The 15,004-nt window shown below is 40.3% G+C and overlaps 2 protein-coding genes across 2 annotated transcripts; both read right to left on the reverse strand.

The window, feature by feature from the left end:
• Nucleotides 1–3,344: 3,344 nt before the first annotated feature.
• On the reverse strand, nt 3,345–4,907 carry LOC308280841 (DDB1- and CUL4-associated factor 15-like; the record flags this gene model as incomplete). Its single annotated transcript, XM_080755160.1, has 1 exon — nt 3,345–4,907. One exon carries the CDS (start codon nt 4,905–4,907, stop codon nt 3,345–3,347), a length of 1,563 nt encoding a protein of 520 aa, XP_080611286.1.
• A 5,908-nt stretch (nt 4,908–10,815) lies between these two features.
• Nucleotides 10,816–11,913, reverse strand: LOC308280843 (nuclear factor 7, brain-like; the record flags this gene model as incomplete). Its single annotated transcript, XM_080755161.1, has 1 exon — nt 10,816–11,913. The coding sequence occupies one exon, from the start codon at nt 11,911–11,913 to the stop codon at nt 10,816–10,818; it is 1,098 nt and encodes a 365-aa protein (XP_080611287.1).
• Nucleotides 11,914–15,004: the final 3,091 nt, after the last annotated feature.

A 15,004-nucleotide genomic window follows, 5' to 3' on the forward strand; every position in this document is an offset into this window, starting at 1 on the left:
AAGTACAACCCTAATTAGTTTGTTCTGGGCTGTTTGGAGCTTTAACTTTAAGGCAGCTGGGGCATCGCGATACCAAACGAGGATTCCGTAATCAATGAGGGGCCCAATAATAGCACCTCCTAGGGTCTTTCGAGATGTAATATTGATCAGCTTGGCAACCCTTTGCAAGAAACAAATGTGTTGGCTGACTGTATTGATTACCTTGGTAGTCATTTTTTCACTGGATAGGTTAGCCTCCAGGATGCAACCCAGGTAGTAGATGTGTTTTTTTTGTTGCTATCACAGTGTCACCTACTTTAATTGTGAAGTACTTCACAATACTTCACAGTACATAGTATCAACTCATCCCATTGTGATGTGTTGTGAGCATGTAGATCATCAGTGTACGAGTCATAGATGATTTGATTGAGGAATGTGCCCAGATTGTCCCCTTTGGAGGGGGAAAGGGGTTTGGATTTCCTACTGATACTTGAATTTCCTCATGGGGAGTGGGGACCAACCAAACGTATGGCACCCCCATATTTTCAAATTCTGATCCAACACTACAGCCCCTCCAGCTCACTCAGATCAGCTAACACAGATGTTTTAGGGAAGGTTCAACGCTCCACGCGTCCATATACTCTTCTCCCTTCTGGCTCCCAAACTATGGAACAAACTCCCCAATTAGAACTGCAGAATCACTCCCAATCTTCCGCCGTAATCTGAAGACTCACCTCTTCAGACTCCACCGTAGCACTGTCTTGCCCCAGCCTTAATGTCCTTGCACATATTGTGTTTTATAATGATATGAACGTTTTTGTTTCTATTTTTTATGTCCATGAATTGAATACCAAGGACCTCCAACGTAAACAAGACCGTAAAGGGCTTATTTGGGGTGTTCCTTTTAGGCAGGGTGTTTAACTGTACTTGTACTGTACTATATATATGTTTTCTTTTTTACTATATTTGTACCATTTTTGTCTAATGAAATCAATCGATAAATCAAAAGCAGGCTTGCAATGGCATTTTTTTAATTTAGATATCATGATATGTAGATACAGTAGATTCCAGGTCATTGTTGACCTGGCACCCTATTGTGTATTGTTTCAATGCACCGATTCTTGTTTTGGGATATTCTACTGTTAAACTGATAGGCTCTTGGTTTACTTATGATCCTAGATTTTACTATTACATGTTTTAACTTGTGTTGTCCTTGCTTACAGTAAACCGCTCTGGATTGAGTGTCTGCTAAATGCTTACATTTGAAATTGATTGTAAACAAAGGTCTATCTCATGTGATGTCTTCAGGTCGAGTGGGCAGAAGCCCTGGGTCATCGCAGACGGTACCAGGAAGGTCTCCGGGACATGCAGGGACTCAGTCTAGGATTGTCCCGTCGTGTTCGGGTCAAACCTCTACACCCCAGTGTCACAAGTCACTGAGGCATCTTGTCACCTGCCTGCCTCGTGGCTCTCCTTCTGTCTGTGGCCAGTGGACGTCAGCCAAACAGTTTTATTTTATTTTACATGGGTGACATTTTAAAAAGTCAAAGCATCCTAGAATATTGTCACTGCCAGGTGGCAAAAAAACTTTAGTTTTCAGGAAAGAACCTGTGTTCCAATGGTAGTTATTTAGTCCCAAGCTCTTGTTAATACTTTTCATTTGTTAAATACGTATAAACTCCACAGACACACTTAACCACTTTCACTGTCACTTTCAACATTTTTTCAATAAGTAAAATTACCCGATCTTCAAGTTAACATCGCACATTGTGACCTTGGCTATTTTTGCTACTTTGGGCATTCATTGACAAAATAATACACATTGAAATATGGAGATACAGTACATGGTTTCTGCCAGACAGCAACAATATCCTTTTCCAGAGCAAATTAAAAAGCTCAAGGCATAGTCATGAGATTGTGATTTGATGGCTTGTTCCAGATTAGATTATGAATGTAATGCAGTTTCACATGTCATAGCAGTAATTGTCTCATATTTGTTAATCTTCTCAATGGAAGTTCATGTGTCAAACTCACAAACTGTTGATCATATTGGAGTCGGTTGCTTAGTTTTTATACGCCTCCCCATTGTGAATTCAAATTGTCAAAATGTATTTTCTTTAATATTTTGTTTGAAAGAAAAAAGAAACGTGTATATGCTGTGCATTTAATTAAAAAGTATTTAAACGTGTTACACATTTCTTAAGTGCATCAGTGCATAATCAAATCAGACAGCTGTGCTTTGAGATGTCTGGACTGTACTGTAGATTGATTGGAGAGCAGTCGAACCAAAGAGAATGAAAATGGGAATGTCTGAAGGTTTTATAAACATTGAATCCATGCTAAATAATTATAATGGGTTCATTGGTACACTTTCCATTTCCTGAAAAGCAACAGTTTTGGACATTGCCCGTCAGCCACAATATATTTTCTTTGCAAATTGATTTGTTCTGGAAGAAATAAGACTGTAGTCAATAAAGTGTTCTTAATGATGAGTCTTAATAGAAATATCTTTGTTTACTTTTTGTTATTCAAGAATATGTAAGGTTAGAGAAAATATGTGGAATTTAAATGTGTTTATTTGGTCAGGAGTCACTTTCATCCAAAGCCAGATGTGGCAACCACACCAGTCTGAATCCTAGACGCTACAAATGACAAGATGAAACAATCAGTAAAAGGAGCATTGGGGTTGTCTTATTCTTCCTCCCTCCAATAGAATGTACTATTATAGACAGGCTGTTTATTTTCTTTCATATAAATGAAAGAAGCTCGAGCCCTGAATAGTTAATGAGATTATTTTTGCTATATTCTATAATGATATGCCCAAAATTGGAATGCTAGATACTGTATAAGGCGGTTACACACATGTACAACCTGACAGACCATCACCCTGTTGACGACTCTCTTCAATGACTAGAGTTGTAGATCTTGCAAACACAAAGAAGACTCAGATTAGTAACACTGCAAAACTTTATACAAAAATATACACTCCAGCTCTTGGTTGACTTGTTTTTATGTAAATCAGCAAACTTAAACAAAAAGCCTAAAAAAAAATATCTAAAAACTATTCAAAGTGTATAAAGAGAAACATTTTCTCAAAAATGAAGTTGTGTGTGTATTCTTATTAAAAAAAGAAAAAATGTGTCTGTTGTCCCAGGTGCATCGCTCAGTGTCTGCCATCAAACTGGGCAGATCTGGATCTATGACATTGAAGCAGTAAGTAACGTAATGCAGTAAACTCAAACAAAAATCAATCAAAACAAATTAAACTGCACATTTTCTAAAAGATTAAACTGCGTTCTACACTTCAAAGATGAGGCTGGGTGTGTGTATTTTTAATTAAAAAAAAGAAATTGTGGCTGATACAGTCATCCTGTAGTCACCCAGGTGCATCGCTCTGTGTCTGCCAACACTGTTTTGGGCAGATCATCCTCTGCATCGATGACATTGACTTGGTAGAAGCTGCTCACTGGAACAGGACACTTCATCACTGAGGCCACACAGGACTTCCTGTGTGGCCCCACGGCATGACCATACTGAGGATTAAAGCATGACCATGGGACTTCTCTTGTGCAGTCACTGACCCCAATGACACTGCAGAGCCCTGTGCTGAGGTCCCAGCTGACCTGCATGTTGCGCCCCTCACATTCCCAAAACAGGGCAATTCCGATCAAAACTTTGTCGGTCTCTGGACACACCTCCATCATGACAAAGTCAAACCCAGAGGTCCGACTCCGAGGGTCCCAGACAGCATCGCCTTGGAGCAACACAAGGAGAAGATGACTAATATCCAGCGCCATCTCCTCCACACACAAGCTCTGTCCATCATGTGAACCACGGTGGCCCAGCTTATAGCCTCTCCCCTGCAGATCTGTAGCCTTTAAAAAACAATGTCTAACATCCTGTCCCTCTTCCCCTGGCTGTGGGAGGTGGTAGCGTAAACATTTATAGTCGACATAGTAGAGATCTGCCTCTTGAGACGAGGACGAGGGCAAGGTTGGTGAGGGTGGGAATGGGTAGGACGAGCCAGGGGACCCGGTGGATGGATGTCTGCCTTCAGCAGATCCTTGAGGTAGCCTGGACAGAGGAGAAGAGGGTTGACCTGCCCTCTTGGTGTAGAGCATCTGACATGACTGGCTCTGTTCACCTGCTGGACACAGGTAGATGGCACAGGCTACCAACATTCTGTTTTCTTTCAGCAAGATGACCTTGTCCTTTTTCAGCTGTAAGGCTGGCTGGAAGGGAAAGGGACAATCAACTTCACTCTCACCGTGGAGCGCAAAGCCGTGTTCCAGGCATCTACCACCACCACTACCTGAGCGTGTGGGCATGGCTGAGCAGTGAGAGCAGGGTTTGGATGGAGGGTTGGGAGCAATGGTGACAAACCAGTTGCACCAACCAACAGGATTATCATTCTCCAGGCTAATCATGAGCTGATCTGTGCTGGTGCTCTGTGCATCGAAACCAAAGATGGCAATGTGCGAGTCGTCGTTGGGCCACTCACACACATGCAGACTCAGGAGGTCATGTTCTTCAGCAGTGTACATGTTTGCAAAGAGTTTCACCTGTTGGACCAGTTTGAGCTTACTGTGCAGGTTGAACTCCCACCAATACAGAGTGTAGTTGAAGCCGAAATCTGGCCATGGGTCTTCTGAATCTGATTCTTCTGATTCTGGTACTGGATCATCAGACAGGTATTTGGTGTAGGACAGAATGTATCGGCCACTTCTGATGAAGCCAAGAAACACGTGTCCTGTTGCCAGAAGCCCTCCTTCACTGATGTTTTCCAAAGTGACACGCACAAGAGGCGAGAGTTTACTGAAACTGCTTTGAGAAAACTGTCCTGAAACCTTCCCATGTGTGACAAGCTTGACGACGTTGTCTTCTTCGTGCTTTCTTTGCGTTTTCTTGGGGTTTGAACTGGGCGCCATGTTGCTAATGTGGGCTTTGCTTTCTGCAAGAAGACGACAGCTGATTCTCCTCTCATGTAACAACCCGACCAGCTGGTTAATTAGCTGTGTTCCGCTAGCAACGCCAAGCCAGCAACAAGACCAGTGGTTTAATTATCTCTTCAGAATAAGAGTACCCCTGAAGCCATTGAATTAAGCATTTAAACGAAGCTATAGCCTACAACTCAAATTATGTTTCTGCGTAAACAAAATGTTAAATAACATAAACTAGAAAGATGCCATTGGAAATTAATTGCAGGTGTGGTTGTATATATATATATATATATATATATATATATATATATATATAGGCCTATCCACGAGTTTCCAACGCCCCATAGTGCATTGCGCAAACGTCTGCATCCAGGTTCCGCCGCCGATTTACAAGCTCACAACGGGTTGCATCTGCGACGCGACGTGAGCTTGTATGTCTGCTGTTAAACCCGGAAGTTTGGTCCTGATAGTCTCCAGTAAACTCCCGCGGAAACTTGTGGATATAGCCTATATATAGATATATATATATAGTCTATAAAAATTAGTTTTTAAAAAAACTTTAAATTGCAGGCATAAAATTTGTTCTACTCACTCTCAACCTTATGGAAATACATTTTGTTTTTAGATATTTTATTGGAATCAGACTTTATTCAGCAGTTTGTTGTACTTGTGCCTAAAATCGTCATATGGTGTGACATGAAAATAATTGTTCATAAAATGAAAATGGAGTACATCTTTCTTAAGTTACTCACTTTATCAAAGTCCTTTATCATAACTAACCAGTGATCCACTATAGTTTTTTGAAAATTAATTATATCTGTATATTTTTTTCATAATCGTCACTCTGTGTGAGGCCCATGTTCATGATCTTACAACATATTTTAAATGTATTCTGTCAAAACTTTCTCTAAAATTACACAAATATTTGTGACTCTTCCTGATAATATTCTCTATGTAATCCATAAACATTTTTTTGGTTTAATCATTAATAAAGGTATGATTTTTCACTATTTGGAATGTCACACCAAATGATTTAGTGTCACACCGTATGATCATATCTTCATGTGTCAAAGCAAACTGTGTTTTAACCTACCTATTAGTGAGTACTGAACTTTACTGATTGATTAAACAATTACCCAGGATAACATGGCCTTAATATTTCTGAACAGGATATTATTGTAGGGCTTTAACATGGGATAAGAAAGAATTGTAGTAGTAGATGGATGATGAGGATGTGCACAGGAATGCTACACACACCTAAGTCTTCTGCCGGCCCACGGCAGAAGGATCCTAAAGAGACAATAAGGCGCATAGCCACACTTGGAGCCAAGGCAACATTTTATTAACACCAATTAATGGAAACAGAACTCAGCATTCAGGTAAATTGCTTTTTTCCGAAGTCTCCTGAACTTGAACACAGCATTTTGTGTTGAACAAATGTAATTAGGAATCATGACATTACACCACATCTCCACTAGCTAAAGAGTGCTGGGTTGCGCAACTCCGAAAATAGCTGATCTACAAGCTCTCGCAGCACAACGTGTTGAGAGCTTGTAGATCAGCTATTTTCGCTAGTTTTGTCTCGGGTCCTACCTTAACACTGTCCACTGTCCAGTCCAGTGAGTGAAAGTACAAAAGTATTATGTTTTAATCTTGAGTAAGTTCACATAAAGCTTAATGTCCTGCACAATATTCAGAAGGTTTTTGACAAATATATTTTTTATTTATACATGTTTGACACCGAGGACAGCGAAAACGTTACGTCACGTCACCCACCCATATATATATATATATATATATATATATATATAGGCTATATATTCTTTTAATGAAAGTCAATGGAGAAAATTAATTCACAAATAAATGTATATAAATTAAAATCTATAGATAATGTATCTCTTAGCAAAATGCAAGGGATCGAAACCCGATGAAACTGGTTGATTTTGACATATGGCACGAGTGCGTGCCACCAAGTACGTGGGCTACTTGCTACCTGCGAGACCTCCATCCGGAATCAATGGATCTACAAAGGAATGCCAGAAAAGTCGACCTCTTTCAAAGTCGACCCCAAACTCGTTTCCCAACGGGTCTGAGGCCTTAGCTAGATGCAGAATTGACAAAAATCAAATATTTGCTTCTGGGGGTCCCTGGAACAAAATATTTTGTGATGGGGGTCCGTAGCCAAATACATATCATTCTGGGGGTCCTTCACATGACAACGTTTCAGAAACACTGATGGCCACATAAGTTTTTTTCAGAAAATTGTTATGATTTAGAAGACATTTGTAGAATGTGCCTATCAGTGGTTAAGGATCCCCAAAATGTAGACCTATTTTTGGCCGTGGACCCCCATCTCAAAATAGATTGTTCCACGGATGGACCCCTATTGCTAACCTTTTTGTTCCAGGGACCCCCAGAAGCACAGATTTGATTTTAGTCAAATCTGTGGCTAATTTTAGCCACAGACCCGTTGGGAAAAGAGTCTGGGTCGACTTTGAAAGAGGTCGACTTATCTGGCTACCCTACAAAGAATCCCCTCGAATGATTGGCTTAGGAATATAAAAATATTATTGAACTCAAGTCTCCAATGGGGTGAGTAATCAATAGATCCTCCCCTGACAAAGACTGCAATCACTGCATCCACTTCAAAAAGGCCTGCATTTCTGCCAGCAGCCCTGTGTCTCACCCTCTCAGCCCAGCAGGTGGAAGCAGAATACCAAAGTGGAATCCTCCAGGTATGACTTTCCCCAGGCTCTGTACTAAGCCCCCTCCTTTTCCCCTGTAGTGTACACACCATATCATATCTCATATGCAGACAAACTTCAGTGTTAATGTAACCAAACGGACCCATAACCATAAACTGTGCCCATAAGACTTAGGTGAAATATAACCCTTTCGGGTTTCGATAGCAGAACTACATATTCTGAACTCATATATCCCATTGTGATGTGTTGTGAGCATGTAGATCCTCAGTGTATGAGTCACAGATGATTTGATTGAGAAATGTGCCCAGATTGTCCCCTTTGGAGGGGTAAAATGGATGGATTTCCTACTGATACCTGCTTCAGTGTGGCAAAGTGACTGGTGCAAGCATTTTCATTATTCATTTTTAAATGTTAGAAATATACAAAATAGTTATAACAACAATTTTCAAAAATACATACAACAACAATAATATATAAAGAGTACAAGAAATTACATATTTCTGGAAGGGAAGATAGCAAATGGGACCCCAAGGCAATGAAAAAACACCACACAGGATCAAGTCATCAAGAGCCTCTCTTAGATAATATGAGGGGCAAAACAGATTCATATAGAGACTACACAAGAAAAAAACAAACGTCTCTCTGTGTCATTTATCTGCTTGACTCATTTAGGTCTAGAAAAACGTAGGCTATATATAAGTGACTTGTTGCGACGAAGGTCGCAGTTTACTATGATAAACATCACATTATAGGTTTGCCGCTCTGATGTCACTGTGATGTCAGGGGAACCAATGTACCAGGATGGGGTTTGCCGCTCTGACATGGCAATAATGTGATGTCACACTAACAGAATCCCTTTTATGCCCATATGAGTTCCCTGATGTCATCAATATTAATGATGCCATGTTAGAGAGATCCCTGTGATGCCAGGGGATCAAATCCCTTTTATGCCCATTCACACTACAGATATATAGTTGAACATTTTGCTTGGTAACTGTGCGTGTTTCTTTGTTGTGAATGTAGTAATACCTGGCTGGGACTGCACTCTGTGCTCAGTGATACTTCCTACAGCTAGTGCACACGTTTAGAACGTTTGCAGCTCAACAGATCTTTAGTTTGGCCTGCTTTATCCGTTTAAAACCAGGAAAGCATTTGTCATTTAAGATTTAAGCTAAAAGCATTATTTCATGCTTTGGCTGTTCAAAAATAGCAGTTATACAAGCTCATAGCATGGCTACGGGCTTGTATATCTGCTATCTTTGAATATATTTAATCTTTTAAAGCGAAATTTTTTAATTAAAATCTTTGCTTTCATGGGGTCTCTGGAACACATTATTTTGAGATGGCAGTCGACCAGAGCTTAATTTGTCAATGAATAGGTGACGGATCCCGGGCTGCACGCGTGCCTGGGTTATGACCTAAATGTGTGCACCCAGTATAACATTAGCAGCAACATTTGGCACATGGTGAAAAAACAAAGGTAAAATGTGGTGGGGTTTCTTCTCTGGTTGGAGTGAAAAAAAAAAAACTCACCTGCGACTCAAGAGTTCAAGCAGTTTCACTTCACTGCCAGGATGCACTTGATTGATTGAACGAACAATACATTAATTTGATTGCATATAGTAGTGTTAATATTATGAAATAGAGCATAAAAGGATAAAACAAAAATCTTGTTTCCATTGTGGTCCTATTTCAGGTCTATAGGTGACACCATATTGCTGCCTATACGCATTTCTACAGTCAAGGCAAGTCGTTCTGAAAACAACATAACCATGTTTGTATCTTTTGGGCTAAACTTTAAAGGCCAATAAAGTAATATGACACAGTGCCAATAACATTTTATTTAACCTGAAAGAACAAATCAAAATGTTCAAATAATTGTAGACCGATTCTGCTCGTTCATCAGATTTTTATTTTTGCTTCACAAAGTGAAAACATCAAATACAAATGATCCTCTGAACAGAGAAAATAAGCCTGGATTCCAGGGTAGAGATGTAGTGAATTACCGTTTAAGTATATCTAACATTTAAGTAGCCTAACACAGTAGGAAGGGATGGAATGAACTGTCCACAACTGGTTTCATGTCAACTTCAATGGACAGAATAGTAATGGAGAGAAATGAAATGCAATCCGTATTAACAGGTCAAATAACTATTGTTTTTACAAGCTGAAAATTTGTTTAAAGATGTATTCTAATTAGAAAGACATACAAGTCATATACTTATTTATATGGTTGCAAAGGATCTCCATTTCTGGATTTATTTATGCATTTTTACTGTATGCTACTAGTACAGCCTTCACAAAAAAACCTTAGAACACATGATGGATATTTATTGTGAGGTTACAACAATATACAATAACCTCTAGGGGTGCAACGGTTCAGTGAGCCCACAGTTCGGTTCATAACTCGGTTTGTCTCACCGTTTTGGTACAGTAAAAAAAAAAAAAAAAAAGACGAAAATATTTCCAAAATGTTCAGATTATTTTAAAGATCGGGTGCCATCATTTGTTTCACCCCTAAAACATGGTATTATGATTATACCAGGAAGACTTTCTAAAAAAAAGAAAAGTTGTGGCCACACCCAAAAAAATAAAGAAATTCCATTAATTTGGTATGGGCTTTTCGGTTCGGGACATGGCCATTCAGTTCAGTATACCGGTTCGGTTCAGTATAGTTGCACCCCTAATAACCTCACAATTGAATTTACACCCATCATAGAATTGCATGCACGAGAAAAGGAATATACACAACTGTGATAATATAATATTCCACAAACTAAAATGATGAACTGAATAATGATACAAAGAGGGGGCACTGGTGCTGTAGTTAATTATAAAGATGTCAAATAATTCTAAATGCCTTAACCTTCTTAATTGCACATTTAAAGAGTGTAAAGCACTTTGCTTATGTGGTTTACACAAGCTATTAAGACACCAACATAACATTAAGTTATTTGAATACAATACAAATACAATCTTAGGAAAAATAAAACTGAATAGTAAGACAGCAACATTACAGTGCAGTAAAATTGAAACATCTCAATAAAAGCCGAGAGAGAGAGAGAGAGAGAGAGAGAGAGAGAGAGAGAGAGAGAGAGAGAGAGAGAGAGAGAGAGAGAGAGAAAGAAAGAAAGAAAGAAAGAGAGAGAGAGAGAGAGGGAAAGAGAGAGAGAGAGAGAGAGATGGGGGGATTATATGACTGTATATGGCAACACCTTCACACCAGACAGATCAACGCTCCCAATAAATGGGAAGAGTGTCTGAGTGATTGTGCGTTTGTAGATGTGTAGGGTTGTGTTATGATCGAGATCATAGAAGGCGAGCGTTCCTTTGTCCCAGTCCAGCTTGACTCTGATCCTGTGGATCCTCTCTCTCACTGCGAGCTGTTCGTCAGACACACAACAAGGCCCTATCCAGTTGGTTCGCCAGTATTTACCAGCGTCACATCTTATCTTCCAGATTCTACCCGTGGTTGCTTTCGTCTTCAGGTAAGACTCTTCTAAAACACCCACTGACCAGAATTGACTTGCTCCAACCTCAACAGTCCAGCTGTGTAACCCTGAATTAAAGCCCTCGGAACCCAGGACAATGCACTTTGCCAACCTCTCTGGGTTGTCAGGAAGCTGTTGGTTGTTTTCACGTCTCACACTGGTCAGATCATCGGACAAGATGAGATCTTTATTGGCAGTGTTGGGGTCAAGGATCACAGGAGTGTAGGAGATAATTGCCTTCATATTGTACCAGATTTTGAAGGTCAGGTTGCCTACGTGTTTGGCCTCATCTATCAGTGCTCCAGAGATCGGCTGAGGGTCCTGCAGTGTGAGCTGGACTTGTTCTATCTTGGCCTTACAGCTGTGGAGGAGGGAGAAATGGTTGTCGGCTCTCAGCTGGTCATCGGCAGCTTGGATTGTGTTTGAGAGGCTCGCCATCTCTCTGCTCAACCCCTCAATCCTCTCCTTTATCTTCTGACTCTTCTGTGTCTTTTCCTCCCTCAGAGCAGCAATCCTGGCATCCTCTTCATCGTGTAGGAACTGGTGGAGTTTCTTAAAGTGTGCCTTGATGTGCATCTCCGTGTTCTGGGCCTGAACCTCAATGTGATTTCCTATTTTCTCGCAAGTTGCTTTAACTTTATTAAAAACTTGCAGTTTCCTCTTCAAAGGCTTCAGTGATTCTGTGAGTTCCTGCTTCAACAAGGTGCTCTGGTGTTTCTCCTCCACCACGCTTTCACAAACATTCTTCAACACCAAGTTTGCCAGAGGTGGGCCCCTGGAGGATATCTTTCCACACATTGGACACGCCTTTGCTGCATGTTCTGTCCACCATGTCTGCAGACAGTCTTTGCAAAAGCTGTGTCCACACACCAGCAAAGCCGGATTTTTAAAGAGGCCAAGGCACACATGGCATGTGAGCTTGGGCAAATTGGAGGCCATCGTCTGTCAGGCTGTTGCAGCAGCAATGCTAGAAGAGGAAACGACAGCAAGAGTTAGTTCAAATTGTGTGACATTTAAAGTCTTCTGAAGTACTCTGCATAGTGTTATTGTATTAAGGAATGGAAATTATACTGCATAACTTTCAGGCAGAAACCTGGTATCCCCATATTTCATCATTGCATGTTTTTCACACAGTGTACCTGTATCTTATTCACACTGTGGCCATCATGGATTGCATCACCACATGAGGTGGCAACATGTCTGAGCCTGCATTACAAACCATTGTAAACAATGGAGCTTTGGTCCGAAATTATGAGTTCTGTTCCAATTTCTTTTTGACGAAATTGACCCATGAGCAGATGCCAACTTCAACATCCCCAAAAGGATTCAAAAGAAGGGCTACAGTAACTGGATTTAAGTGTACATTCACAACATTCAGTGGTTCTCAACCTTTTCAGGCAGCGACCCTCAAAATAATCACATTTTAACTGGGGACCCCCACCCTGATGAGCACTAAGAGTAGAGGCATTACATTTTGTATAACACGCTTCTATTGTGAAAATAGCAGATCTACATGCTCAGGCTATTTTCACAATGTCTGCCTCTAATATTTGACAATTAGGCCAATGTTTAATTTGTCACTTTAGAAATGTGCAGATAGCCTCTATAAACTTAAACTTTATGCTGGTTTGTTTACTGTTGAGAGAGAAAACAATGTTGCACATTAAGTAATTCATCTGGGGACCCCCCAAAATAATTTGGAGACCCCCCCTGGGAGTCCTGACCCACAGGTTGAGAACCACGAGTTAGGTTGCTTCTTTACTGTGTACTAAGATTTGCCATCTGTGCAGTGCTTGCTCCACCGGCATATTAACTATTTGTTGTTGGCATGGAAACATCTGTTAGCAGCTACCAGAGCAGTGTAAGCCGAGTGGCGACACGCTTTGATCTCACCGCAGACCGGAAGTGCCGTCGCATGGAGCCTGTTCTCATTCTTAGCGAGCCTCTGCTGCTCTTCAGCCCCGTCCGCCCCCATTTTCACTCGCTGGTAAGTAGACTAAATCACGTCTTTTCCCCCCTTTTAACGCATTCACATGCCTCTCCAAGGTAGACAACATTATTAAAAGGGGGAAAAAAGATGTGATATAGTCTACTTACCCACAAGTGAAAATTCCTCGGTTATAATGGGGGCGGACGGGGCTGAAGAACAGCAAAGGCTCGCTAAGAATGAGAACAGGCTCCAGTAAGCTAGGCCTAAGAGGGCGATAGCAAGAGGGTGCAAAAGACCTGTACTTCCCGTTTCTGTGTGACGTAGGTAGATACCTTTTTAGGAGGCGGAAGCATGTTTGGAGTCTATTCATTTACAATGGGAGAGCTAACGTGAACACAGAGCAAAATAATAGTTCAGAAGCTATAGTCACTGAACTAAATATTGGACCAGATCATCACCACATAATATTAACAAAATTGTCATACTAAAGTGGCTTTTTTCAGCGACACAACTACTGAGAAAATCAACTTTATTATTGCTCTTTAGCTGTCCCAGCAACACAATCTCGCGGGATCTATAGCACCAGTAAACCGGACGTGCGCGGGATTTGCCGTCAGAGCCAGCGCCCACTTAGGAGTCTATTTGTAGGATTTGTGTACCATGTCGCACTCTAGTGGATCCAATGAGGATGAGCTATCTTCATTAATTAAATATCTTTGGCTAGGCTAAGCTAGCTTTCCACCATAGAGTAAATAGGCTTTCCACGCTTACAATGGGAGTCGACGTAAGTGTCATAACTCTCTCTCTCTCTCTCTAGGGGTCTGGCAGCTACTATCCATATCTGACGTTACAGCAATGTTAGCACTACTAAAGTTGTTAGATTGCAAGTTAATTGTGTTTGATTCATGATTAACTTGCAAAAATCACAATACATACAGTAAGTTAATATGACAGCGGAGCATATCCTGCCACCCCCTGCAGTCACTCTGCAGGCCCCCTATCACAAGGTCATCAATCCAATGTTGAGAATATAAAGCTGTTTAACACATTTGAACAGAAGAAAAAAAAATCACCCTGCATTTCAGCTCTTAATGTAGAGTGACAATCAGAATAGAGCCCAGTCAACATAGGGTTTAAGTGGTTAAAATATATATAGTTAGGTCTACATCTTAAAATCAGGGCATACAGTATAAAGTGGCAATAGAAACATTTGACATACAAGTATAGTTTGGCTTCTTATTTTAATAGGTGTATATCTGTAGATTATATTTCAACAGGACACTTGTCCAGGTGTTTTCTTTTTCTCTTAGTTTGATCAGAACATGTCTTGCAAGTTGCAATAGAACATTTTTTGGAATTCTGCTCCTTTCATTTACTTTAACCAGTCATCAACATCATAATCATCACAAGCATATTATGAAATATGATATTCACACAGATGTGTATCACCTACTATATACACAGTGCACGTCGTGCGGTTTGCAACCAGCAGAGGGCACAAGGACACTGGACAGTTAAACACAAGTCAGTGGCTCTCATAAAATAAAATAAAAACACTGTTTATTGTTTTAAGCCAGATGAAGGTCAACCTGTTGCATCCACATTGTATAAAACACTAACCTCACAAAAACAATGCCTAAAATGAACTTTAAGGAGTAGTTCACAATTACACACCCCATGAAGTCTAGAATTCATGGATTCTTATAATAATCTAGCCACCCCAAATTATGTCTGATTCCATTCAACGTATCTAAACAGCTAGCCGCAAAATACAACACTAGATTTTTTATTTTTTTTATTTTTAACATGTTGAATCTAGTTTTTTTTTTTTTTTCTTTCTTTCTTTCTTTTTTTTTTCCCATAAAAACCCACCGTAGACAGTAGACATGTTATGAGCTACGTTCTGTCAAGAAATTCAGTTCAGGGGTTATTTTTTTTCTACGTGTTGGAGTTTGGAAA

Source organism: Nannobrachium achirus (genome assembly GCF_963921795.1).
Source record: "Nannobrachium achirus genome assembly, contig: SCAFFOLD_47, whole genome shotgun sequence".
Lineage (NCBI taxonomy): Eukaryota > Metazoa > Chordata > Actinopteri > Myctophiformes > Myctophidae > Nannobrachium > Nannobrachium achirus.